The sequence below is a fragment of the Suncus etruscus genome, chromosome 8 (genome assembly GCF_024139225.1).
Source record: "Suncus etruscus isolate mSunEtr1 chromosome 8, mSunEtr1.pri.cur, whole genome shotgun sequence".
Taxonomy (NCBI): Eukaryota; Metazoa; Chordata; class Mammalia; order Eulipotyphla; family Soricidae; genus Suncus; species Suncus etruscus.
In genome coordinates this window covers 4,049,764-4,074,102 of record NC_064855.1, presented here as the reverse complement: position 1 = coordinate 4,074,102, position 24,339 = coordinate 4,049,764, and the positions used below count along the sequence as shown (strand labels likewise).

At 47.1% G+C, this 24,339-nt stretch overlaps 3 protein-coding genes across 3 annotated transcripts in view; all 3 read left to right on the top strand.

The window, feature by feature from the left end:
- The window catches only part of MTMR2 (myotubularin related protein 2), a 176,522-nt gene that overhangs the window by 34,750 nt on the left and 117,433 nt on the right, over positions 1-24,339 (top strand). The window lies entirely within an intron of this gene.
- On the top strand, positions 1,128-20,092 carry CCDC82 (coiled-coil domain containing 82). The gene is given in 11 exon segments (XM_049779022.1): positions 1,128-1,145; positions 1,320-1,505; positions 3,117-3,229; positions 3,231-3,310; positions 10,585-10,675; positions 11,829-11,955; positions 15,878-15,954; positions 15,956-16,048; positions 17,262-17,313; positions 17,315-17,458; positions 20,024-20,092. Coding segments are annotated over 11 exon segments (1,050 nt in total).
- The window catches only part of MAML2 (mastermind like transcriptional coactivator 2), an 81,843-nt gene continuing 80,001 nt past the window's right edge, over positions 22,498-24,339 (top strand). Inside the window, exon 1 of the mRNA XM_049779021.1 lies at positions 22,498-22,905. Coding sequence (XP_049634978.1) covers positions 22,498-22,905 — 408 coding nt within the window. The remainder of the gene's footprint in view (positions 22,906-24,339) is intronic.

Here is a 24,339-nt window from a genome sequence, read left to right as displayed (position 1 = left end):
TTTGTGGGTCACACCTGGCAGCGCTCAGTGTTTACTCCTGGCTCTGTGCTCAGAAATCGCTCCTAGCAGGCTCAGAGGACCATATGGGATGCTGGAATTCGAACCACCATTCATTCTGCATACAAGGCAAACGCCCTACCACTGTGCTATCTCTGTGGCCCCTCCAGCCTCTTGAAATCTTTCAACTCTAAGAGCTCAATGAATAGATTTTTTTCTCCAGTTTATATTCCATTTTTAAGTTTAATTAATAATTTACAGCTTCCTTTATATAAGTTGATTGGTCCTTTATATTAAAATTCATTTCATTTCTCTATTTAGAATCCTAAAGTCACAGGGTAAATCATTCTATAATTAATCCTCACCTCTGGACTTGCCTCTTTCTCTCCAACACAAAGCCTTTCTCATACCTTTTAAGTCACATTTACTAAAATTACCGTGTCCTTTTTCAGTGCCTGAGTTTTGGTCTTATCATTTGAACTCCTGAATTCCTTTTCATTCTTTTTATTCCAGTATAAAAAATTCTCAGGAAAGTCTAAGATTATATCTCATGAAATCTTTGATCAGGCAGTTGCTATACTGATTTCTCTGATTCTTTACACTTAAATCACAATTTTTTTCTTTCTCTTTAGTACTCTTTAGAGTAGACTCTCTTTAGACTGCTGCCTGGCATATTTCTTTATTATATGTCTGTGTCCCTGTTCAACACATGGAATAGTCTTCTGTAGTGCAGAATTCCTGTGCCTTCCTCATGGATCAGCAAAGATGCTTACATACTCCTTGGGTGCTCAGTCCACAGTAAGGATTGTCCTACTACCTTCACTTTCACATCTTCTGTACTACTCCTCTATGACCTGTTTTCATATTGCCAACGCCCTTCTCATAATCTGGTTGTCATTGTGATGTCCTTGCTGACTTTATTTTGTTGAATCATAAGTGAAGATGGTACATGCTGGAAGATAAGACACATAGAAAGAGCCTGAGCAGAAATAGTGAGTGAATTGGAGGTGGACCAAAAAAACCAAACAAACAAACAAACAAAAAAAACACCCCAGCATCTTACGGTTATTTGACAGCAACTAAGACCTTGATGGTGACAAGAATATGGATTAGTGACCCAAGTGCTGGCTATGATGAAAGTGCAGACAGTAACAAGAGTACATAACAAGAGGCATAACAGAGCATCAAAACTGGGACGCGAGTTGAAATCCAAGGTGGAAGGGGAAAGAAATACCAACACACACTACAAGGCTGCAGCCAGGGAGGAGAAGATCAAAAAGGACCAAGTGACTATCTGGCCCCTCCCAGAGCCCGTGGCATAGGAGACAGCTAGCCAAACCATCGACGGCCATCTGGAGGAGGAGCACATCCAGCGTGGGAAGAGGAAGAGGGTGGCTTCATTGCTGGATGTCAGTGAGGAGAGTGATGACAGTGACATCTTGTTGTGGAAGGTGGGCAGGAAACACCTGAGGAGAGTAGTGAAGGGTGTGGGGTGGCCAAAGGTCCAGGTATGGGCTGCTAGGAGGCAGGAGCAGCTGCAGAGACTGTGGGAGCTGAGCTGGCTTCTCAGGCCCAACCCCAGCAGCGGGGCAGTCTAGGTGCATACAGGGTCTCTCTTGCTTGTCCCAGGTTCAGGTCCAGAAAAAAGGTTAGTTTTTTTTTTTTTTTAGGTTTAAAAAAATTTTTTTTATTTAAAGAAAATGTATCACATAGTTGACATAACTGATCATAATACATTTGTTTCATGATAAGGGAAAGCAAAGTTATTTTTAAAAATAGAAAAAAAACCCTAAAAATTAAAAAAAAATAAAAAGGAAAAAAGAAAGAAGAAACTGTTCAGTGGCAAGTATATTTGTGAAAATTATTGAATCTTCAATAAAGTCAACAATACAATAGCAGAAGGTTTAGTAAGCTCTCTTTTGTTTTAAGATAAGAGAGAAAAAATGTGTGTGTGTGTGTGAGTGTGTGAGTGTGTGTGTGTGTGTGTGTGTGTGTGTGTGTGTGTATGGCAGTTGCTCTTGTTGTTTGCATAGGCACAGCAAAATATGGGGAAAATAGAAAGGAAAAACCTTTGGCCTAAAAAACAAGGAGACCTTTCCCATGAAGTTTCCTGGCATAAGACCAGGCATATTAAGTTGTCTAGCCCCAAAGTCTTTTTGTGGTCCCAGTAAAAGCTCTTCACAATCATGGTTGTTGCAGTCAGGTTTCTGAGGTTAAAGATCTTGGTTTCTATAGAGATCCTATGTGGAAACCAGGGCTACGTGGAGCATCTTCTGGTTTCATCTCACCATTAGGTAGTTCTGAACACTCATCTCCACTAACACATCTGTTTCCCAATGACTCTAGGGATGATTCTGAGAGAACTGACTTCGAATCAAGAGCCCTTGAATGTGGGCAAATCATGTCGCTGTGCCTGGGCACTGTTGAGTTTGCATCTGTCTGGCCACCACTTTATTATTTTTTATTATTACTTTATTTTGAGAAGTTATTTGTCTTGATAGCCTTCCCTGTGTTATTCCTGTTTGCAATCTAAATGTCCATTTGAAACTTTCCCATCACTTCCTAAAGCATGTTAGCATCCTGATTTTCAAGTTTAGCATTTGAACATTTGAAATTTGAAAATAGAAAATTGGCTGGGCAGGAGAGATAGCATGAAGGTAGGGCATTTTTCTTGCATGCGGAAGGATAGTAGTTTGAATCCCGGCATCCCATATGGTCCCCCCGAGCCTGCCAGGAACGATTTCTGAGCGTAGAGCCAAAAGTAACTCCTGAGCACTGCCGGGTGTGACCTCGCCCCCTCAAAAAAAAGAAAGAAAATTGGCACATTTGGGTCCACGGTACTTGAGCGCATGGTACCTACATCTTCTCTTCTGAGGTGCGCTTTCCCACTTTCATGCTAAGGCGTGTACTTGAACATGTTACTCACTCTCCCCCAATCTCTCCTCCTTGCCCTCCCCTTCCTCAGTATCTCCAAATCAAACCTGTTTTTTTACTTCACAAAAAAGAAAGGAAATAGAAAATGGATTTTTGTTTGTTTCCAATGTAGTCTTTACATTTCACATTCATGCTGGTCCTTTTAAAAGATCCATTTGCTGAGCACTGTGTTTTAATTTAATTAGGAGTCTAACAAGGAATTCTGCCCAAGCAATGAGGAAAAAGAGGAAGAGGAGGAGGATTTTGAATATGGTGAAGATGGGGATGATTACATTATTGATGACTTTGTAGTGCAAGCTGGGTGATGAAGAGGATAAAGGCCAACAAGGAGAAACATTGACTACTTCACAACTGAAATTAGTGAAGCAGAATTCTCTCTCTTTTTTTTTTTTTTTTGGTTTTGGGGCCACACCCTTTGATGCTCAGGGGTTACTCCTGGCTATGCGCTCAGAAATCGCCCCTGGCTTGGGGGGACCATATGGGACGCCGGGGGATCGAACTGTGGTTCGTCCTACGCTAGCGCTTGCAAGGCAGACACCTTACCTCTAGAGCCACCTTCCCAGCCCCGAAGGAGAATTCTCTTTGGAACTTAACTACCAAGAAAAATCTGATGAGTTATTCTAATCTTTGGTCTGTTGTTTAGTGTCATATTTATCTTCTTTCTTTGTTTTTTTGTTTGCTTGTTTTGGGAGCCATACCTGGTGGTGCTCAGGGATTACTGCTGGCTCTGTGCTCAGAGATCATTCCTGAGTGGGTTGCTCAGGAAACTTTCTGGGATCCTAGAAATCACAGTTGGGTCAACTTCATATAGGGTAAGATTGTTTCAGAATAATATTTGCATTTTTGAGTAATTTTATAAGTGGTTTTTTCCAGTAATTTGGAGAATACACTCTTAAGATCTGTTAAGGGTGGGGCCGGAGAGATAGCATGGAGGTAGGGTGTTTGCCTTGCATGCAGAAGGATGGTAGTTTGAATCCCATCCCATATTGTCCCCAAAGCCTGCCAGGAAAGATTTCTGAGCATAGAGCCAGGAGTAACACCTGAGCGTTGCTGGGTGTGATCCTAAAAAAACCAAAACAAAAAAAAAATCTATTAAGGGCCTTATGTAGATTTTGAGCCTATGAATTTTATCAATATCTGCCATTATAGGGGCTGGAGCGATGGCACAGGTGGTAGGGCATTTGCTTTACACACGCTAACCTAGGACGAACCATCCTTGTCTCATGGTCTCCCAAGCCAGGGACAATTTCTGAGTGCATAGCCAGGAGTAATCCCTGAGCGTCATGAGTGTGACCCAAAAACAAAACAAAACTGCCATTACAGAAATACAGACTGATATATTTTAAATATATTTGTCGATTGAAAATGACATTTACTAAACGAATTACATGTGCACACAAATAGCTATTTTCATAAAAGAAAATAATTATTTTCCCCAAACAGAAAAATGCTTCTCACACTTCATTATATTCAACATCTAGATCAATATACAAGGCACTTGGATTCTAATATTTGCTTTGAATACAAAGCTAATATTAGGGGCTGGAGAGATAGCATGGCGGTACCTTTCATACCTTTCATGCGGAAGAACAGTGGTTCGAATCCCAGCATCCCATATGATCCCCTGTGCCTGCCAGTGGCGATTTCTGAGCATAGAGCCAGGAGTAACCCCTGAGCACTGCCGGGTGTGACCCAAAAACAAAAAACAAACAAACAAACAAAAAACCACAAAGCTAATATTAGTTTGTTGTGTTGTTTTGATTGAAGTCAATGAAAAACAAATTTATATCACACATATATAAGTTAAAAGGAGTATTTTCAAATAAACTTTAAAAAGTACTTGTGCGGGCCCGGAGAGTTAGCACAGCGGTGTTTGCCTTGCAAGCAGCCGATCCAGAACCTACCTAACGTGGTTGGTTCGAATCCCGGTGTCCCATATGGTCCCCCGTGCCTGCCAGGAGCTATTTCTGAGCAGACAGCCAAAAGTAACCCCTGAGCACCACCGGGTGTGACCCAAAAACAAAAACAAAAAAAAGTACTTGTGCGGGCTGGAGCGATAGCATGGAGGTAAGGTGTTTGCCTTGCATGCAGAAGGTCAGTGGTTCAAATCCCAGCAGCCCATATGGTCCCCTGAGCCTGCCAGGAATGATTTCTGAGCGTAGAGCCAGGAGTAACCCAAAAGGAGTGACCCAAAAGCCAAAAAAAAAAAAAAAAAAAGTACTTGTGGGAGAGAAGAAAAAATGTTAAGTATTTGTAAATATTCCCATTTTACATTATACCAAAATTAGACATGGTGAGTTGTAGAATAAAATATATAGCCATATAACAGAGCTTTAAGTGTTTACTTACATTAAAGTCCATTTCTCTGTCTAGCAATGGATATCTCACAGACATGGATTTGGAATATTATGCACTGGGCATCAAAAAAAATATAGGTTGCCTGGGCTATCTAGAGATCCCAAGTGTTGGCATAGTAGTCAATAGTTTATACAATATTTTTAATTGTTAAAATGCATATTTATTTTCTTGTTAAAATTTTTCATTTATTCCCTTAATTATTTGGAATCTGGGCCACATATAGCAGTTCTTGGGACTTATTCATTCCTGGCTCTATACTCAGAGAATAACTCTCTGCATGACTCAGAGACCCATATGGGGTGCTTCAAATCAAATCTGGGTTGGCTGTGTGGAAGACAAGCACCCTGTCCACTGTCCTATCACCCTGCTCCCACATTTCTTAAATTTTAAATAGGACCACATGCTAAAGCTTTTGGACTAGGCCATATTTGGGGGCCACATTGCTGGGTGGGCTGTCAGGTATGTGGTACATACAGAGCCAGACTTTGGATCTCAAGCCTGCCAGTAATGTGCCTCCTACTCACACCATGCTTCTAACTATAACTTCATCTCACCAGAAAACTCCTTGGGTTTGGGAAAACTGTCAAGGATAGAATAGCAAACAAAAATAATTTTAATTCCTGCTTTAAAAATCTATCAGTTTTGATCTTCTGGATGGCGGTCACCCTTAGTGGTACTCAGAGCTTACTTCTGGTTTTGTGCTTGTTTAGGGATCACTGGTGGCTTTTGGGTGGGCCGGGGGCACAGGTCATGCTGGAGTTCACACTGAGGCTGGCTGTTTGCAAAGCCATAGCCTTAACCCTAGTCCTTTCTCTCCGGTCACTTCAAGATCTACACTTACTTTATGCCTACAAACACTGGGATTCATCTGTAAAATCACCCCACTTGCCTTATTTTTAAATCCAAATGAACGAGTCTGAATCAGGATCACACATGAAATCATCCAAACCAGGCTGAGAGTGAAACATATGTAGTCTGGCAGTCTTCTACCTAGTATGGAGCCTGCTGCTTGCCAAAACTGCCATTTTTATGGAGTCCAGAGACCAACCCTGGGTGGGGCAATAAGGACAGATAGCTCAGGCTATCCTGAGCCAGTTTCACCCAGGTTGAGAAGTAATACAATCTCTGATTTGGGGTAAATCCAAGTTGCAAACAAACATAATAAAGGAATCTGGGATGATCTTTGTTTGAGGTAAAATAAGGTGTGACCTAATACTCATCTTTGGAATGACATCTTTCTCTTCTTTGCTGAGAAGCATCTCTTTTTAGCTCCTCTTGCAGTTCCCAATCCAATGACCTTTCATTGGCAAATGAGAGTTTCCCAGTTAGTCATTCAGCATGTCCCTCGAATGTGTTTAAGCAAATGTCGGACCACAGCAGTTCGGTGCAGACCTGGCCAAACCCCTTAAAGAGTGCTGAGAGGAGGCACTGTGAGTCCCAGATTGCACAAAGCCGATGCGTTGTGCTGAGTCGTGGACACTGGAACAGCCATAGGAGTCTCTGGTCTGGTCACCACAGAGTGTCAGTCATAGGTCCTAGCCCAGGTCCTTACCCATGTCCATTCTGTACAGTGTCGCATGGGGAAACCTTAGTGTCACTGCTATACCTCACAAATCCCCCATCAGTGGATCTGGGGACCCGTAGGGCTCTCTAGAACCCCATTCTGAGAGTTACTGTTTGTTTCTGCCATGGGGAGGCCCCATTGGAGGCCTGTCCTGGTGAGCATGAACTTCTACATGTTTGGTGTTTGGTGAGACCCCTCCTGGTTTCATTGAGAGAGGACTCTGAATTAGGTGGCCCCTAAACATGGCACATTCCAGTCTCTACAGACATCCCATGATCAGTTTTTCTTTTTCTTTTTTTGCTTGCTAACTAAATTTCTTAAGCCTTAAAGGGTCAGACCCATCTTATGGCTGACCAGGAGCCATAAGAGTCTGTGTACTCTAAGATCTGATCATGTAACCCATTAGGTCTAGCCCTTGGCAGCATCTCTACTCTGAATGCACAACCCTAGTGGCACCTGTTTGTCACTCCCATCCACCCCATTTGCTCTAACACCTTCACAATTTTGCTTTCACAGATGTATTGGGTGCACAGCAATACAACTTCACATGTCCCTGCATTTCGGATGTGGTGGGGTGGAGCATCTCTCTTCGGTTGATCACTGGACACCGACACCCCATAGGTTGGCAGCTCTGCGGTTCTTCCAGCTGACTAGGAAAGGCCTGGGTTGGGGCAATTTTGAATAAAACTATGATAAATGCCCATGCTCAGTCTCTAGACACAGTTTTCAATGGATTTGGGTAAATACCACAGTTCTTCACTGTACCCCTCCCCACTAACTTCCTTTTACCTAAACTTTCTTTTGAGATATTAATCCCACCTGGATGATCAGACCCACCCACACCTGGGATGGAAAGGGCTATTTAAATAAAGAATAAAAAAAGTCTGGTTGGGGGAGGTGAGAGAGAAACAGAAAGAGGCAGAGGAGAAGAGAGAAAAGCATGAAAAGAGAATGAGAGAGAGAGAGAGAGAGAGAGAGAGAGAGAGAGAGAGAGAGAGAGACTGCTGGCAGACATGGCCATGGAACAAAATCAAATCAAGCTGACTCTGATGAAACTTTCCCTGCTTTTGAATTAATTCTCCACCAGGATCATGCATCTTCAGACCCGCCGGCCAAAGGAGTTAGAAATACGGTGATTGGGTGGCACTCACCCAACACGTGGTCTGTATAATTTTTATTTTTATTCTACACTACACCTGCTTTCCCTCCCTTTTATCTTGCACATTCTTACTTACAACCCTCTTGCTGGCTTTTACCTAAAAGGCTTTTTCTCCACAATTTAGAACCACATTCCTGCTTTTCCTCACAAGCTGGCATGTCCCATGGTCCCTGGTATCTCTTATATCTTTAATCTACTCCGACCTGTCTAGTGCATCCCTCTTACTGCAAGTAGCAATAGCTCCCTCCTGGCAAATTCACTTTAGCTCTTAACTCTGTCTGGTGTCACTTTGAGCTTTGCCAGAACCAGGGTGCTGTCCCTCTCAGATACTTCTCTTCCGTGGCCCCCTTCTTACTGGTATCCCGCCTTTTATAACATCAAAACCCTACTCACCTTCCTCTCCATTTGCCAGGGAAATGCTCCTGCTTCCAAAGACACCTTTGCTGTGGACTTCAGGCACTCTCCTGGATCAGAGTCATTCCTAGACTTTGTTCCCAGTACAGATTTATCTGACAACTGAGACCCCTAGTTTGCTCTTTTGGCCAGACATGGCTGTCAGGAACCTGTGAGACTCCTGTGGGCTTCTGTGTGCAGGGCATGTGGGCAGTGATAGGGCAGGGGGATGGGGGACACACAGGGAGGAGGTACACAGAGTTGTGCATTACTCATCAAACTGTGCATTATAAAAGCATTTCATGTTATGGAACAGTGTGACAATAAAGTTGTTTTTCTGTCTCTGGAAGTAGTGTCTTCCCCCAAAAAGATTTTCTAAATGAAGACTTGATCACCTTTCCTTCTCTCTATATCCCTAGCACTTATTATAGTCCTAACACATGTTTGGAACCTTGTTACCTGAATGAATAGAGAAATGAGTACGTGCCTTGGCTTGTGTCTCTGAGGACATAGAGTACTTAGTGAAGGACAATGAGAAAAGTGTCCAGATTTCCTACGCCATTAGAAGGAAAGAGCCAGAGATCTTAAAGGCATCTTTATGGTTCAATTACAATTTTTAAGACTTTTTTTCTAAGTGGATATACTTTGATAAATGAAATACAGGCAGTTTTTCACCTACCAAGACATCATGCTGTAAAAGCCACTCTAAGTTAATCCTTACATTTGAGACTCACAATTCATTTTCCCTTGGAGCAGCAAGCTCTGCAATGAATGGGGACTGCCAGGTTCCATGGAGACTGACTTAGAACCCCTAGGCTCATCTACCAGACCTTTAGGAGAAAATTGGCAGCCCTACGTTCCACTCTGACCAGTGTGCCACAGTCAGCTCCAAACTCCACACTTGGCTTTTTGCTAAGACTTGCCGTCATTGAACTATTTGACGAGAATAGTTCAACTGAGATGACAGAAGGGCATTTGAGACTCTCTCAGTTCTTACCTTATTGCATTTGCCTCTGAGCAGGACCCCTCTTCCCATCCCCAAACAGAGCAGTCTCCTCTTCTGCCACATGTGAGCAGTGGTGGAAGACAACCTGGTCTTTCCCTTCTCTTATACCCCTCCACTTTGAGACTGAATCTCCCAGAAAATAACTGATAGCATGTGAAGGCTAAGCCAGCAGTGGACCCAGGTCACTTCAGGTCTGTGTTTTCCATCATTTTCAACAGGGGGCACTGGAAGCAATGAAGAGTTTTCATGTCTGAGAATATTGGAGACACTTCCTGTCTTTTGTTGTTTATGTTTGAGTGACAGCGAGCTCAAGGCAGATCCTGGGAAGAGAACTTCTGCCTGGCCATCCCTTGCTAGGGAAATCCTTTCAGGAAGCTGGGCTTTGACCCAGAGTAGCCATGAATCTGGTCTCTGTCAACAATCAACTCAACACACAACATGGACCCGGTCTCCATTAACAGCACGACACACACACATGAACCTCATCTCCACTAACAACACAACACATAACATGAACCTGGTCTCTGTTAACAATTAAACAACACACAACATGAACCTGCTAACAATCAACACAACATGAACTGATCTTTAACAAAACAACACACAGCATTAACCTGATCTCCATTTAAAAAAAATCGAAACAACAGGGGTTGGAGCGATAGCACAGCAGGTAGGGCATTTGCCTTGCTCGTGGCAGACCTGGGTTCAATCCCCGGCTTCCTATATGGTCCCCCAAGCCTGCCAGGAGTGATTTCTGAGTGCAGAACCTGAGGGACCCCTGAGCGCTGCCAGGTGTGGCCCAGAAACAAACAAACAAGGAAGCAAAAATCAAAACAACGCACAGGATGAACCTGGTCTCATTAACAATCAACACAATACACAGCAACCATGAACACTGACTATTTGCTGGACTAGAGCCTTGGGCCTTCTCTCTGGTTCTGGGGGAAATGCAGGGCCAGGCATTACCCTAAAGATGCAAAGAAACTGGCTGGGGAAAGGCTTCATTAAAATAAAGCAAAAATCCAGGTGGTGCTGCACTGTGGTCTTTGAAAAGGGAAAGGACTGGCTTCAAAGAAAGGGGCCAATGCAATACAGAATAGCCTTATCTGCTGCTTCCTAATATCACTTCTGAGTTCCTGCTGCATCCTCATATCGCTGTTGAATCCCTTTCAGATTCTTTTAGCGGCCAGTATACCCATTTCGAACGTGTTGTGAAGACCCTTCTGATCAGAGGGCTAGATGAGTCTTCTGGGAACATTGTACAGTAAGTTTATAGGAGGGTGGCAACTAGGGTTTTGCTTTTCTAAACCACCTTGTTATGGTATATATTTGTATATATTTATCTAAAATATATATTGTATATATTTATCTAAAACATGTTGATCATGAAAAACGGTGGCATTGGGGCAAGCATAATAGTACAATGGTTAGGACATTTCCCTTGCACACACCAATTAGATTTGATCCAGACATCCATATGATTCCCCAACACTGCCAGGAATGGTCCCTGAGTGCAGAGTCGGGAGTGACCTGAACATCACTGGGTGAGAAGAAAGAAAGGGAGGGAAGAAGGAAGGAAGGAAGGAAGGAAGGAAGGAAGGAAGGAAGGAAGGAAGGAAGGAAGGAAGGAAGGAAGGAAGGAAGGGAGGGAGGGAGGGAGGGAGGGAGGGAGGGAGGGAGGGAGGGAGGGAGGGAGGGAGGGAGGGAGGGAGGAAGGTTAAGAGTGTGAAAGATAATAATATGATAGTAAAAGCAAGCTGTCAGAGAGTCAGAGAGTCTCAAGGGATCACAGGACAGGGCATAAGCACAGGACCTGCCTAGCACAGTCAGCTTAGATGACGGGGTAGGGGGGTGTGGACTGGGGGCACCTCACTGCATTCTGACAGCCTGACCATCTGCCTCTTCCTTTCCCTAAACTCAGAGGCACTAATGTGTTTTACTTTATGCATCAAAAATAGTTGAGGGGCTGGAGCATTATTACAGCAGGAAGGACGCTTGTCTTTTATGTGGCCAACCTGAGTTTGATCTCCAGCACACCTGAGCCTTCCAGGAGTGACTCCTGAACACAGAGCCAGAAATAAGGCCTGAGCACTGCTGAGTATAGTCCCAAAACAAAATAATTAAAAAAATGTAAATGCTTTTAGGGACTAGAACAATAAATAGCACAGCAGAAGGGCATCTGCCTTGAAAGACGCTGAACTGGGTTCGATCTCAGCACCTCATATGTCCCCCCAAGCCTGCCATGAATGATCCCTGAGTGCAGAGCCAGGAGTAACCCCTGAGCACTGCCACATGTGGCTCCAAAGCAAAACAGCAAACAAAAATTTTAAATGCTTCCCACCAAATGTCCACATCGCCTGAAATTTTCAGTCTTTTCAGTATTCTAGGGCAGAGTGACTGTCTTGTTCTTCCTGGGCATATGACACCAGACAAAAATCCTACACACAATATATATTGATGTTGCTTCATTATTTGAACAACTGCCTCTTTCAGCCTTGCCTGGAGAGCTTAGCTTCTAGAAGTCGCTGGAAAGAACAGTATAAGGTACTGGTGGAACTCTGGGTTGGGTGCCGAGTGAGCCAGGAGAATGCTATTTGGGGTTCGCATGCGGAGGTTCCTTCATCAGCCCTAGCAAGTCACACAGGATGTGGCCAGACCCAGGGCAGTTGTAGAAATGCCCCGTGGCAGTGCCCTGCAGCCTCACCAAATTGCCTGGCACATGTCAGGGAGACTGTGTGACCAGTCCATGACTCCCACCGTGGGCCAAATGGGGCTTGGTTTCTCCATTTTACTTATCTGAACTCATTTTCTCTTTCTTCTTTCTTTCTTTCTTTCTTTCTTTCTTTCTTTCTTTCTTTCTTTCTTTCTTTCTTTCTTTCTTTCTTTCTTTCTTTCTTTCTTTCTTTCTTTCTTTCTTTCTTTCTCTTTCTTTCTTTCTTTCTTTTCTTTTTTTCTTTCTTTCTTTCTTTCTTTCTTTCTTTCTTTCTTTCTTTCTTTCTTTCTTTCTTTCTTTCTTTCTTTCTTTCTTTCCTTCCTTCCTTTTTCTTTCTTTCTTTCTTTCTTTCTTTCTTTCTTTCTTTCTTTCTTTCTTTCTTTCTTTCTTTCTTTCTTTCTTTCTTTCTTTCTTTCTTTCTTTCTTTCCTTCCTTCCTTCTTTCTTTCTTTCTTTCTTTCTTTCTTTCTTTCTTTTTCTTTCTTTCTTGCTTTCTTGCTTTCTTTCTTCTTTCTTTCTTGCTTGCTTGCTTTCTTGCTTTCTTTCTCTCTTTCTTTTTCTTCCTTCCTTTCTTTTTCTTTCTTTCTCTCTCTCTCTTTTTAATTTTTTTATTTAAGCACCATGATTACAAACATGATTATAGTTGGGTTTTAGTCACAAAGAAAACACCCCCCTGCACCAGTGCAACATTCCCACCCCTAATTCCCACCCCCCTTCTTTTCCATCCCCTGCCTGTATATGAGACAGGCGCTCTACTACAGTTATTTTTTTTTAAGTTCATTAAACTGTTCTTTTTTTCTTTCTTAAAGGATATGTGTTTAAAAAAATACAGTAGTAAAGGTGTGAAAGTGGCAATCGCCATTGTTTGCATAGGCCCAGCAAAATGTGGGGAAAACAGGAAAAAATCCTTGGCTTGATTACAAGAAGACCTCACCCTAGAAGTTTATTGGCATAAGACCGACTCTGGGCTCCAGGCATACCAGTCTGTCCAACCCAAGTCATTTTCCTTGGTCCCGGTGAAGCTTTTTCCACTCTTTAGCTGTTGTTGGTGTCAGGTTCCTGTATTTAAAGATTCTGGATTCTGTACATTTCCATCATCGAAGTCAGGCTGATGTGGAGCATCCTCTAGTTTCACCTCATCATTAGATGGGGAGAAACCTGCCCTGCTAGCAGGTATTGAGAGCACTCTTTGGAGTAAATCAATGTCAGAGCATGGAAGGGTCTTCCCTGGTAGAGGTTTCCATCCTGGTAGTGTTATAATCAATTGTGATTGTTTCCATAAATGGTATCCATTGTTCAGGGGTGTATGGGCCATGTCCATTCTTCGGAGGCCTGAGCCAAGTCATTATGCCAATGTTCAGGGTATAAGGCCTAACTGTATTACAAAATTTGGGTTCCCATCTCTATTAGATAAGAACTTGTTTGCATATGTAATATTTTCCCATTTTAATGTGCCTATGCAAAATAGAAACAATGCCACAAGGTATTATTGGTGCATCTGGGGCTGAGGGAGCAAGTCCAACATTCCCCGTAACTTAGTTCTAACATGAATTCTCTACAGAGATACTCTTCTACCAGCATTGCTTATTGAACAGATCTCAAAGGGGGGAAAGCAAACAACAAACAAACAAAAAACAGTGAGCAGAATTGTCATTGTATAAGAGGATATTCAAAAAGAGTTATAGATGTTAAAGGAATACATCAAAGATATTCAAAAAAGGTACTCATGTCCCATTTATGTTTTAGAAATAGTCATGGGGGGAGGGTGTTGTTTTTGAGACACCACTTTGGTCTTTGATTTGGCCATCTGGAGTCTGTAAACACTACCAGCACTCTGTGTCAGGACATGTCTTTGAGTGGGGTGTCTCGAAACTGATTATGGTAGCTAGCACAGGTGCCCAGTGAAGGGAGTTGGAGGATAGGAGTTTGTAAATAATAAAATTGATAGGAAGAGAGTATTGGTTTCTTCTCAGGCCGAGAGTCTATTTTTCAATGTTGGGAGCTGACTGGCAGTTAGCTTGAGCGAGGATATTAATCTGCTTCATAAGGAGCGAAGATCTGAGGGTAAAAATGGTTACATGTGGGGTAATAGACAGTGGGGGTGAGAGTCAAGAACTAGAAATGAGCCAGTAAGTGGTGAGCCAATGGGGGAAAGGGAATAATATAACATAGACATTCTGTATATTGTAAACATAAATGAACACCTATGATATCCTATTAACTATCTATACTGTATAACACGAAATGGATTAAACTATATGATATCATATAAATCTATATAAATTTTACGCGTGGGGGTGATAGGTGTGAGAATGAGAATTAGTGGGAAGAGAAGTTCACCAGTCTCCTCCCCCAATACAGGCTTCTGGTGCTGGGTGGGGGATGGGGTAGACTTGGGGCCACCCTAAAATGCTCGCTGAGACCCACCTGGCTGGCACCCTAAGCAGCAGGCGGTCCAGGGTAACCTTGGGGTCCAGAAGGAAGGAGAGAGAAGGCTGTGGGGGCAGCCAGAGGCTGCATCTTCCCCTAAGCTTGGCCAAAAAACCTACAGCATGGAGCCACGCTGTCCCTGTGTTGCCTGCTGAAGGTTCCCCCCTTCCTTCCTTCCTTCCTTTCTTCCTTCCTTCCTTCCTTCCTTCCTTCCTTCCTTCCTTCCTTCCTTCCTTCCTTCCTTCCTTCCTTCCTTCCTTCCTTCCTTTCTTTCTTTCTTTCTTTCTTTCTTTCTTTCTTTCTTTCTTTCTTTCTTTCTTTCTTTCTTTGCCTTCCATTATCCTGAATTTATTTCTGCTCCTTTTTTCTTTCTATTTTTACTTCATTGATGGAAAACTAACTATTTTTACCTACTTGATGGACAAGAAACAAAAGGATTTGAATTAAAATTTATAAGAATACCAACTTAGTAGCCACTTATATGAGGAGGGAGCTGTGAAATCAATTTTCTCTACATTGGGTTATTTTCAATAGCCTAAATTATAGATTCATTTAAAAATATTTTCAAGTATTTGTCAAGACTGTCCACTCTGACCCTGACCCAGGAGCTAAGCTTGCCTCCACTTTTCAGCACTCAGGAAAGAATATCAGTTTCCTCTCCTTTTGGGTCTCTCTCTCTCTCTCTCTCTCTCTCTCTCTCTCTCTCTCTCACACACACACACACACACACACACACACTCTCCTCTCCTCTCTCCTCTCTTTGCTCTCTCTCACCCTCCCTCCCTCTTCCCCCTCCTTCTCTTCCTTACTCACTCTCCCTTTTTCTTCCTCTCTCTCTTTCTCCCATCTTCCATATCCCTCTCTTCCTTTTCCTCTCTTTTCCTCTTTCTCCCTCTCTCGCCCTCTTTTTCTCCTTCTCTCTTTCCCTCTCTTCCCCCTTACTCTCTTCCAACATTCTCCTTAGAACCAGCATCCTTGCTCAGAAAAACTCATCTTAAAGACATGTGTAGCGGGGCCGGAGAGATAGCATGGAGGTAAGGCGTTTGCCTTTCATGCAGGAGGTCATCAGTTCGAATCCCGGCGCCCCATATGGTCCTCTGTGCCTGCCAGGAGCAATTTCTGAGCCTGGAGCCAGAAATAACCCCTGAGCACTGCCGGGTGTGACCCAAAAACCACACACACACACACACACAAAAAAGACATGTGTAGGGGCGCATGGCTGTCTGTGGGTGCCCTATCTGTACCCGCAACCACCCCATGCAGGCCCACTGTGCCCTGCCCTCACACTGCCCATCTCTGCCCCTCCCCAACCACAGGGCTCCAGGAGCAGGTGGAGAACCACTCTCATGCCACCATCTGACCAAGGAAACCAGTGACCTGCAGCTGCCAGGCATATGGGTTGTGACACCTGCCACTATTTGGTGCATTTGTCTGGGGAGCTTTCAGACACCAAGACCATGAAGACTGACAACTTCATGTTTCAAGACAGGCAGGCTTGTCTCCAAGCTTCCCTATACCCCTTCTGTCTTCACAGGCAACAAGGGGCAGGATAGGTGGGCACAGGAAAGGGCGCCATGTCAGACATTAAGCAAGAAATGGGGCAGGCAATAGCACAGTGGTAGGGCGTTTGCCTTGCACGTGGCTGACCCAGGACAGACCTGGGTTCAATCCCCGGCACTCCATATAGTCCCCGGAGCCTGCCAGGATTGATTTCTGAGCACAGAGCCAGGAGTAACTGCTGAGCACCGCCAGGTATGGCCCAAAAATTCAAAGAAAGAAAGAAAGAAAACGGCAGTGAAACAGAGAATCAGAGATTTGGGAGTAGAGAGAAGGGTAAGAATTAATTCTGTCATGTCACCAAGCCGCAGTTTCGGGATGACAAGTCGAGGTTCACGCCGGAAATGGCTGTGGTGTGGCCTTGTGGCCTCCCAGTCACCTGTCTTTCCCACCCTCCTAGGGGCCTGGGCGCAGCCGCCACACTCCCTCTCCACCCGTCCCAGCAGCAAGTCACTTTGCTGTGGGGGGACTCTACTCCACGTCTTGTGCGTGGTACAGAATCTGGTGATTTCTACTCTGCACCTGGAATTGGCCTGGCAAGTGGCTCCGAGGCCTCTGTTGGATGCTCCAGGGCTGCAGGCTCCTCGGGGGTCGGTAGCCATCTTTTCCTGAGCCTCAGCTCGGGCCTAGTGTCCATGCTATTCGTGTTCACTGGGAGTGTGGATCAGGGCAGTGGCATGGTCACACATTCCCCGACCAGCTGAGATGGTGACAGGGACACAGAGCACTGGTGGGGGGGAGTGTGTTTCATTGGTTCACCCACCACCCCCTTAGAGCAGCTGATGTTTTGTTTTGTTTTTGGTGTTTGGATTCCACCCAGCAGCACTGTGCTCAGAAATTACTCCTGGTGGTACTATGGCTGGGTAAAGGAGCTGGAGGCTGGAGGGAAGGATCCTGCAGGTCATTTGAGGTGGACAGGGAGGAAATCAATTGCTTGCTATCTTGCTTTTTTTGGTCTTTGTGCCACATCTAGCAGTACTCAGGGGTTACTCCTTTCTTGGTGCTCAGAAATCACTCCTGGCAGGCTTGGGGGACCATATGGGATGCCAGGGATCAAACCTGGGCCAGCCTCATGCAAGGCAAATGCCCTACCTGCTGTGTTGTTTCTCTAGCCTTGCCCCAGAGCAGCTGATGTTTCTCCCTCTGTGTAGATTCACTGTTGGCAGGCTCTGTGCTAACCGCACCTGAATTTACCACACCTTGAAGGCTGAAACACTTCAAGTTCAAGCTGTACCAGAAATGTTGCTCCAGGGCAAAGACGGAGGAGGTGGTGACTGAGTAGGTCAAAGAAACAGAAACACTGGAGAAAATTTTCAGTCAGCTCAAAGAGAGCAGCTGGATCAAGGAGGTGAGGTGGGTGCAAGTGAAACTTCTCTCTCTCTGGACTGGGGCCTGAGTCAAGGTGGAAAAAGGGTGAGTTAGATGGGCAAATGGAGCCTCAGACTGGCCTTCACCCCTCTTCCTGCCTCTGTTCTCTGCTCTCCCTTCTTTGGCTCCCCAAAGGGACGCCTCGATGTTTCATGCAGCACACAGTCCCTGGGAGAGCTGTCCTCCCTTTCTGTGCGTTGGGGAGGGCTCAGCACAATTTTACTGCCAGTCCCCAGAGAAACCCCTCCTACTCACAGGTGCCCCGCTCAGCAGCTCACACTCAAAGAGTTGGGATACAGAGGTGTCAGGGCTGGTGCTGATACTACCCTTGTCCCCCATATCATGCTGGGTTCGGACTTTGATGTCAGGGATACTGTAGAAGGTTGAGGGAGGCCTGGTCCCAGGCCTGGTCCCAACCCTAACCCTTTGAAACCAAAGGGGTATGTTGGAATTGGCCAAAGTGAATTCAGTTCCTGAATGTACCACAGAGAACCAATTGGCATTTTCAGTAGTCCTCAAACTTTTTAAACAGGGGGCTAGTTCATTGTCCCTCAGACTATTGGAAGACCGGACTATAGTAAAAACTAAATAAATTCCTATGCACACTGCACATATCTTATTTTGAAGTGAAGAAACAAAATGGGAACAAATACAATATGTGACCCATAGGCCATAGTTTGAGGACCAGTGGTTCAGGCAGCTCAGATCAATATTAGACTCTTCCAACAGTAAAATAGAGCCCAGAGCCTAGTGTGAGCCCTGTCCCTGGGTGTCTGTTTCCCTGGGAACTAGTGTGCCAGCTCCTGAGTGAATGGCCCGGGGTCCTGCCAGCCCTCCACACCCTCCCACCACCTCTCCCCCTTCTCGGCCAAACTCCTAGTCCCACTCCCTCTGTCCTGGTGTTGTGCTCCGTGCCTCCCCTGGGGTCCTTCCCTTCCCTTCCCGTCCCTTCCTTTCCACATGCTTCCGTCCCCTCCTCCTTCCTGCAGCTCAGTCCTCCCCTCCTCTCCGCCCTTCTTCCAGGAATGTCTCCCCTGCCCTGTCTGTCTCCACATCCCTCCACTCGCTGTCCAAAGACCTGTCAGCCAAACAGGCTGAATTCCTCTCCCTCCTCCCACTCACCACTCAACTTGGAGACTCTGCTTGCAGATTTACATGGCTAACGGGCAAAGCATTCAGAGGAGGAGCACTAGCACACACACACAAATGTGCACACACAAACACATGCATATGCACACACTGATGCTCACATAGATGGGATATTCTCTTGCCGCATCGCCTCACCAAGTAGAAAGCACCTATGTTGGGAGGGGGGAGACTGAAGGGATAGCACAGTGGGGAGAGTGCCTTGCATGCAGCCGACCCAGGTTCAATCTCTGGGATCTCTGTTGGTCCCCTGAGCCTGCTAGGAGTAATTTCTGAGTGCACAGCCAGGAGTGACCCCTGAGTGCCACCAGGTGTGACCCAAAAGTCAAAAAATAAAAAGCACCTCTGAACAGGAATTTCCAGGGGAATTGAGGATATAATGACTGGGCAGTGGGGTCTGGGGGAGAATATGAGGTCAGAAAGTAAAATAAATAAGCATAGCAATGGAAGGGCAGTCTCCATGTTTCTCTTGTATTTACATTCCAAATGCCCAACAAACAGAATTTTAAATTATCGTGAGACTATCTCACCCTTTTCTGGAATTCTCTTTCTCTTTTTTTTTCTTATAGTTAATTGATGTTAGGAATTTGGGAAAATAGTTTACGAACTTAATGCATGAATGTTTTAATTTTATTTATTTTGTTTGTTTGGGGCCACACCCGATGATGCTCAGGGGTTACTCCTAGCTCTGGGCTCAGGAATTACTTCTGGCAGTGCTCAAGGGATTGAGAGTGAGCTTGAGTCAGCCATGTACAAAGCAAATGCTCTATCTGCTGTGCTATTGTCCAGCCCCATATTTTATTTTATTTTTGCTTGAGGGCCACGCCACTGCAGTCATCCCCCATTGCTCTCCTCTCTTATCCCACTTAGAGGGGTAGATTTTGCTACAGAAATCTATGCCCACTCAACATTGCACCTAGGAAGGGGCACAACCCAGCTCACTGCCCCACTCCACCCTCCTCTCTCCATGTCTGTACCTTCCCAGGCCCTTGTTCTTGGAGGTCATTGAGTTGGTCTCTGGATCTCTGCTCTGCTTTGTACCAGGAAAGTGACATTTTTGCACCTGGTTGGTGGATAGTGGGGAATTACCAGGCTTTTCGGGCACCACCTTTTTTTGTTGAGTTAGTTGCTGAAGTTGTTTCACTGCTACTATGAATAGCACTACTGAAAAATGACCATTTACAAGGAAGCTATGACCTTCACAGTAATACTGTTTGATATCACTCTGGGGCTTTACAGGATTTGGAAACATTTATTTGAAACTAAGCCCCTGTTCATCATAATCTTTAAAAAAAAATATTTTCCTCACATTTCCATGAAGGGAACATGTTCTCTTTCATGTCTGTAGCTTATTTATCTTTGCTGGCATCAGTAACTAGCTTTCCCATTGCACACCCAGAAATACAGCCAATTTCAAGACTACTTTAACGCTGCAGATTATTTTCAAGAGGAGAAGTCTGAATTGTGACATGTTTCCTCCTGAGAAGTTTTTTTTTTTTTAATATATAAATTCCTGTGCATATAAGCATGATCAATCTTGTTTCTCTGTCTCTTGTAACATTTGTCAACATTTTAGGCATATCTTTATGGCAGATTATCTTGTCTAAGCATATGCTCATCTTTATTTTCGTGAAACAGCACTCTGCAATCTAATAAAACTTTTATCTGAGAGGCATCGGAAGCTGTCTTATTAATTTTTAAATCAGTGTTGTCTAAAGTCCTCTGTGTGTGTGTGTGTGTGTGTGTTAGTACTACATTGACAAAAAGCACTTAAGCCACTCATGTTCTATTTCATAGAGGAAAGGCTATTTTTAAAATGCAAACTAGGGGCTACAGTGATAGTGTGGCAGGCAAATATAAGCATTTGTCTTGTATGGAGCCGACCAGGATTCGATCTGGCACCCCAGTGGTCCGCAGCCTACCGGACTCAGGAATGATTCCTGAGCACAGAGCCAGGAGTAACCCCTGAGAACCACCAGGTGTGACTCAACCCTCGTAAATAATAAAATAAAATGCAAACTAACATCTCCCCAAATTTATTAGAATGCCTTGCTCAGATCCATGTATCACCCATGTATACACACACACACATACACACACACACACACACACATACACATATAGTTTAAACTCAGAATTGAGCTTCCATATGACCAGCAATTCTACTTCTCAGCATCTACACCCAAAGGGCCTTAAAAACGCCATGTAGAAAAGTTTTGTGACCCTGTCCTTATTGCAGGCAAGATTTGGGAATAACCCAAGTGCCCCAGAGCAGATGAGAGGATGCAGGAACGGTGGCACATCTATGGGATGAAATATGATTCTGCTGTAAGGAAAAAGGGATTATAGGATGTGGCTGGAACAAGAGAGGACCTCGTCGGTGAAGTGGCCAGAAGGTGCTGGAAGGAGCTGGAAGGAGCCAAGAGGAGCAGGCAGGAGAGGCACCAACACAGAACAGTCCCTCGTGTGATCTACGAGGAAATAGGGAACAACTCCGCCAAAGGCATCTGAGTTTGAGCTGAGCTCAGCTGCCCTGGAAGAAGAGGAAGGGGGAGCTTCTCTCACTGACTTACAACTGAGGGGACCCATTGGGAAAGGCCCAATTAGTTGTCATAGTCTTTGTTCCACCACGGGGAAGCCCCAAAGCTGTCCCCATTTGCATCAGCAAAGGGATCCTGAGCAAACAAACGACTACAGCTACAGGGGAGAAACGGAGCCGAGTCAGCGTGGAACTGTCCCACTTTCTGAGCCATTAATGAGGCAGGGGGACAGGGTTATTTACCCCAAGAGGGGCTTCAGGTCCATGTGGCTTGCTCAACCGCTCTCTCTGGTCGGTTGGGACAGGTGTCAGTCCAGGTTGGTACAGACATCACAGTAGTACAGACAGGAGTCAAAACAGACGACATTCCGGGTCAAGACAGTTTGCACTCCAGGTCCGGACAGACATCACCATAGTCATCCAGATGGGAGACATTCTGGGTCAACACAGATGACATACCGGGTCAGAACAAGTGACATTCTGGGTCGGGACAGGAAAACCCTCTGTGGCTGGCAGAGACACACATCACATGTGTCCAGGACACGAGACGCAGCTGGCCAGGACATTTTTGGTGGGGACAGACGGACATTCTCTACGGGAACAGCTAGCTGTCAGTCCCTCCATCCAGGTCGGGTCGGGACAAGCACCAGGTGACCCCTAGGGCCAAAGTTCTGCCGGGTGGGCACCACGCTGGGCACCAACCAGTGAGACACAGAGGCAGGCAGGCAGCGATGGCAAGGCGCAGGGGGGGTGGCAAGGGGTGGGGTGCGCCTGCCCTGGAACCCAGCTTGCTTCCCAATACCCAGGCGTCTCGGGGCGCCTCGCAGTGCCCCCCGCTGCCCGGCAGAGGGAGCCGCCCGGCCCTGCCTTGCCCTGCCCTGCCCTGCCCTGTCCCGGCCCGCCCCGCCTCCGGGCCCGGCGCGCGTCCCTGGGCACAATGCGAGCCTGTGGTGCGGCGCCGGCGCGGGCGGACAGCGGGCAGCGCGCACGGACCCCCGGAGCCCGCCGCCCCGAGCCCGAGCCGGCCCCCCAAGCGCCATGCGGCCGCCCCCGAAACCCCGATCGCCCGCCGGACCCCGAGGCGCGCGCGCGGTGCCAACTTGGTGAGCCCCGGAGAGGAGCGCGACGCAGCGCAGCTTGGAGAGCCGAGAGCCCCGCGCGCCCCGGACGGTGGGGCGCCTGGTGGCACAGCGGGGGACTCGGGGGACACTCAGAGGGGTCCCCAGGAGCGTCCGGAGGACCCTGACGGAGCCCTAAGGGTTGTCCAACGGGGTGTCCCGGCTTGGAGAGGGGCGCGCGCTCCGGGGCGCTGAGATCCCCGCGCGCCCCGTGCCATGGGGGACACGGCGGCGCCTCCGCAGCCCCCCGCGGCTGGACTCCCCGGGGTGACCCCCGGGGCGGGGCTCCCCGGGGGCGGCCCCCGCGTGCACAGCGCCATCGTGGAGCGCCTCCGGGCGCGCATCGCCGTGTGCCGCCGTCACCACCGCAGCTGCGAGGGCCGCTACGAGCGCGGCCGCGCCGAGAGCTCCGACCGGGAGCGCCAGAGCACGCGGCAGCTGCTGAGCCTCGTGCAGCACGGACAGGCCGCCCGCAAGGCCGCCCGCCAGCCCCGCAGCAGCGCGCAGCCCGACCCCGCGCGCCCGCACCCGCTCCCGCAGCCCCCGCGCAACGCGGACGCCCGCGCGCCCGCCCCGACGGCCCTGCCCAACGCCGGGGACCCGCGGCACTCGGCCCTGCTGGCGGTGAGTGAGTGGACCGAGTGGCTGGCGAGCGCACGGGGGGGCCGGGTGCGGAGGGATGGGAAGGGAAAGGGCCATGGGAAGCTTCCGAGGTAGTCCTGGTCCTCCTGCTCCTGGTTGCACTGGCCTGGCACCCCTGTGGCTCCATGCGATGCCCCCTTTGGAGGTGACCCTGCGCCTCGCCTGGGACCCGTGAGCCAGCTGTATGCTTGGCACGCACGCACACACACACACACACACACACACACACACACACACACACACACACACACCTGTGGTCTGATACCCCTTTTGGAGGTGCCCCTGTCCTGCGTTGGCAAAAGGCTCCCCCAAGACCCTTGAGCCAGCTGTATGCTGGCACGCGCATACACACACACACACAGACACACACACACAGACACACACACACACACATCCCTGTGGCCTGATGCTCCCTTTGGAGGTACCCCTGTGCCTCGATCAGGATTCGTGAGCTAGCTGTATGGTGGGAAGGAAGGAAGGGAGGGAGGGAAGGAGGGAGGGAGGAAGTTAGATAGTTTAGGGGGGTTGGACATGACACCTATGCGGCCCCCATTTCCAAAGGGCAGGAAGGAAGGAAGGAAGGAAGGAAGGAAGGAAGGAAGGAAGGAAGGAAGGAAGGAAGGAAGGAAGGAAGGAAGTTTAGGGGGTTGGACATGACACCTATGCAGCCCCCATCTCCAAAGGGCTTGTCCAGAAAGTTCTGTTCAGGTTCATCCACTCTGTCTCCTTGCAATGTTCCCACCCCCCAGGACCGCTCACTTGCGCCTGGAAATCTTTCAGATTCCAACATTGGAGACCTCAGGTTCTCAGGAAGGGCCAGCAGAGCTCAAAGTGTACAGAGAGCCCCCACCTCCCCCCCCAGGCGAGGCCACACCTCTGGGGCCCTCCTGTATAGGAGCTGGAGATGGGGCACCCCTCCCTGCTCATGCTTGGTGTCAAGTCTGGTTTTGGGGAATGCCAGGCTGGGTGCGTGGCCATGGAAGTTTCAGAAGCCTCAGGGATGAGTGGGTGTGGTGTGTGGCTGAGGGACACACAGTGGGGCTGATCTGGCACCAGCTCCTGGGTAGGCACTATCGGGGTGTTAGTGGGGCAGATGTTGGGGTCTTGGAGGCCCAGCAGTTCAGGGTTGGAAGGAAAGAGGGGTGCGTGGATGAAGGGATCCTGGCTGTTCTGTCAAGAGGAGTGACCTGCACAAACGTCCCAGTGAATTTATAATCTGCCGTGGGACTCCCCAGAATAGGACTTTGTGCCGATCCAGGGGCCCCTAGCTGTGTCCTTCCTAGCTCTTCCCAGGCTCCTTGGGTGTCCGTTCTCTCTCTGTACCTGCCCTGTGCCAGCCCCTCTGCTCAGTGATGGCAGGATCAGGACGAGTGTATTGCTGGTGAAATTGGTGCCCTCGAACTTGTGTGTGTGTGT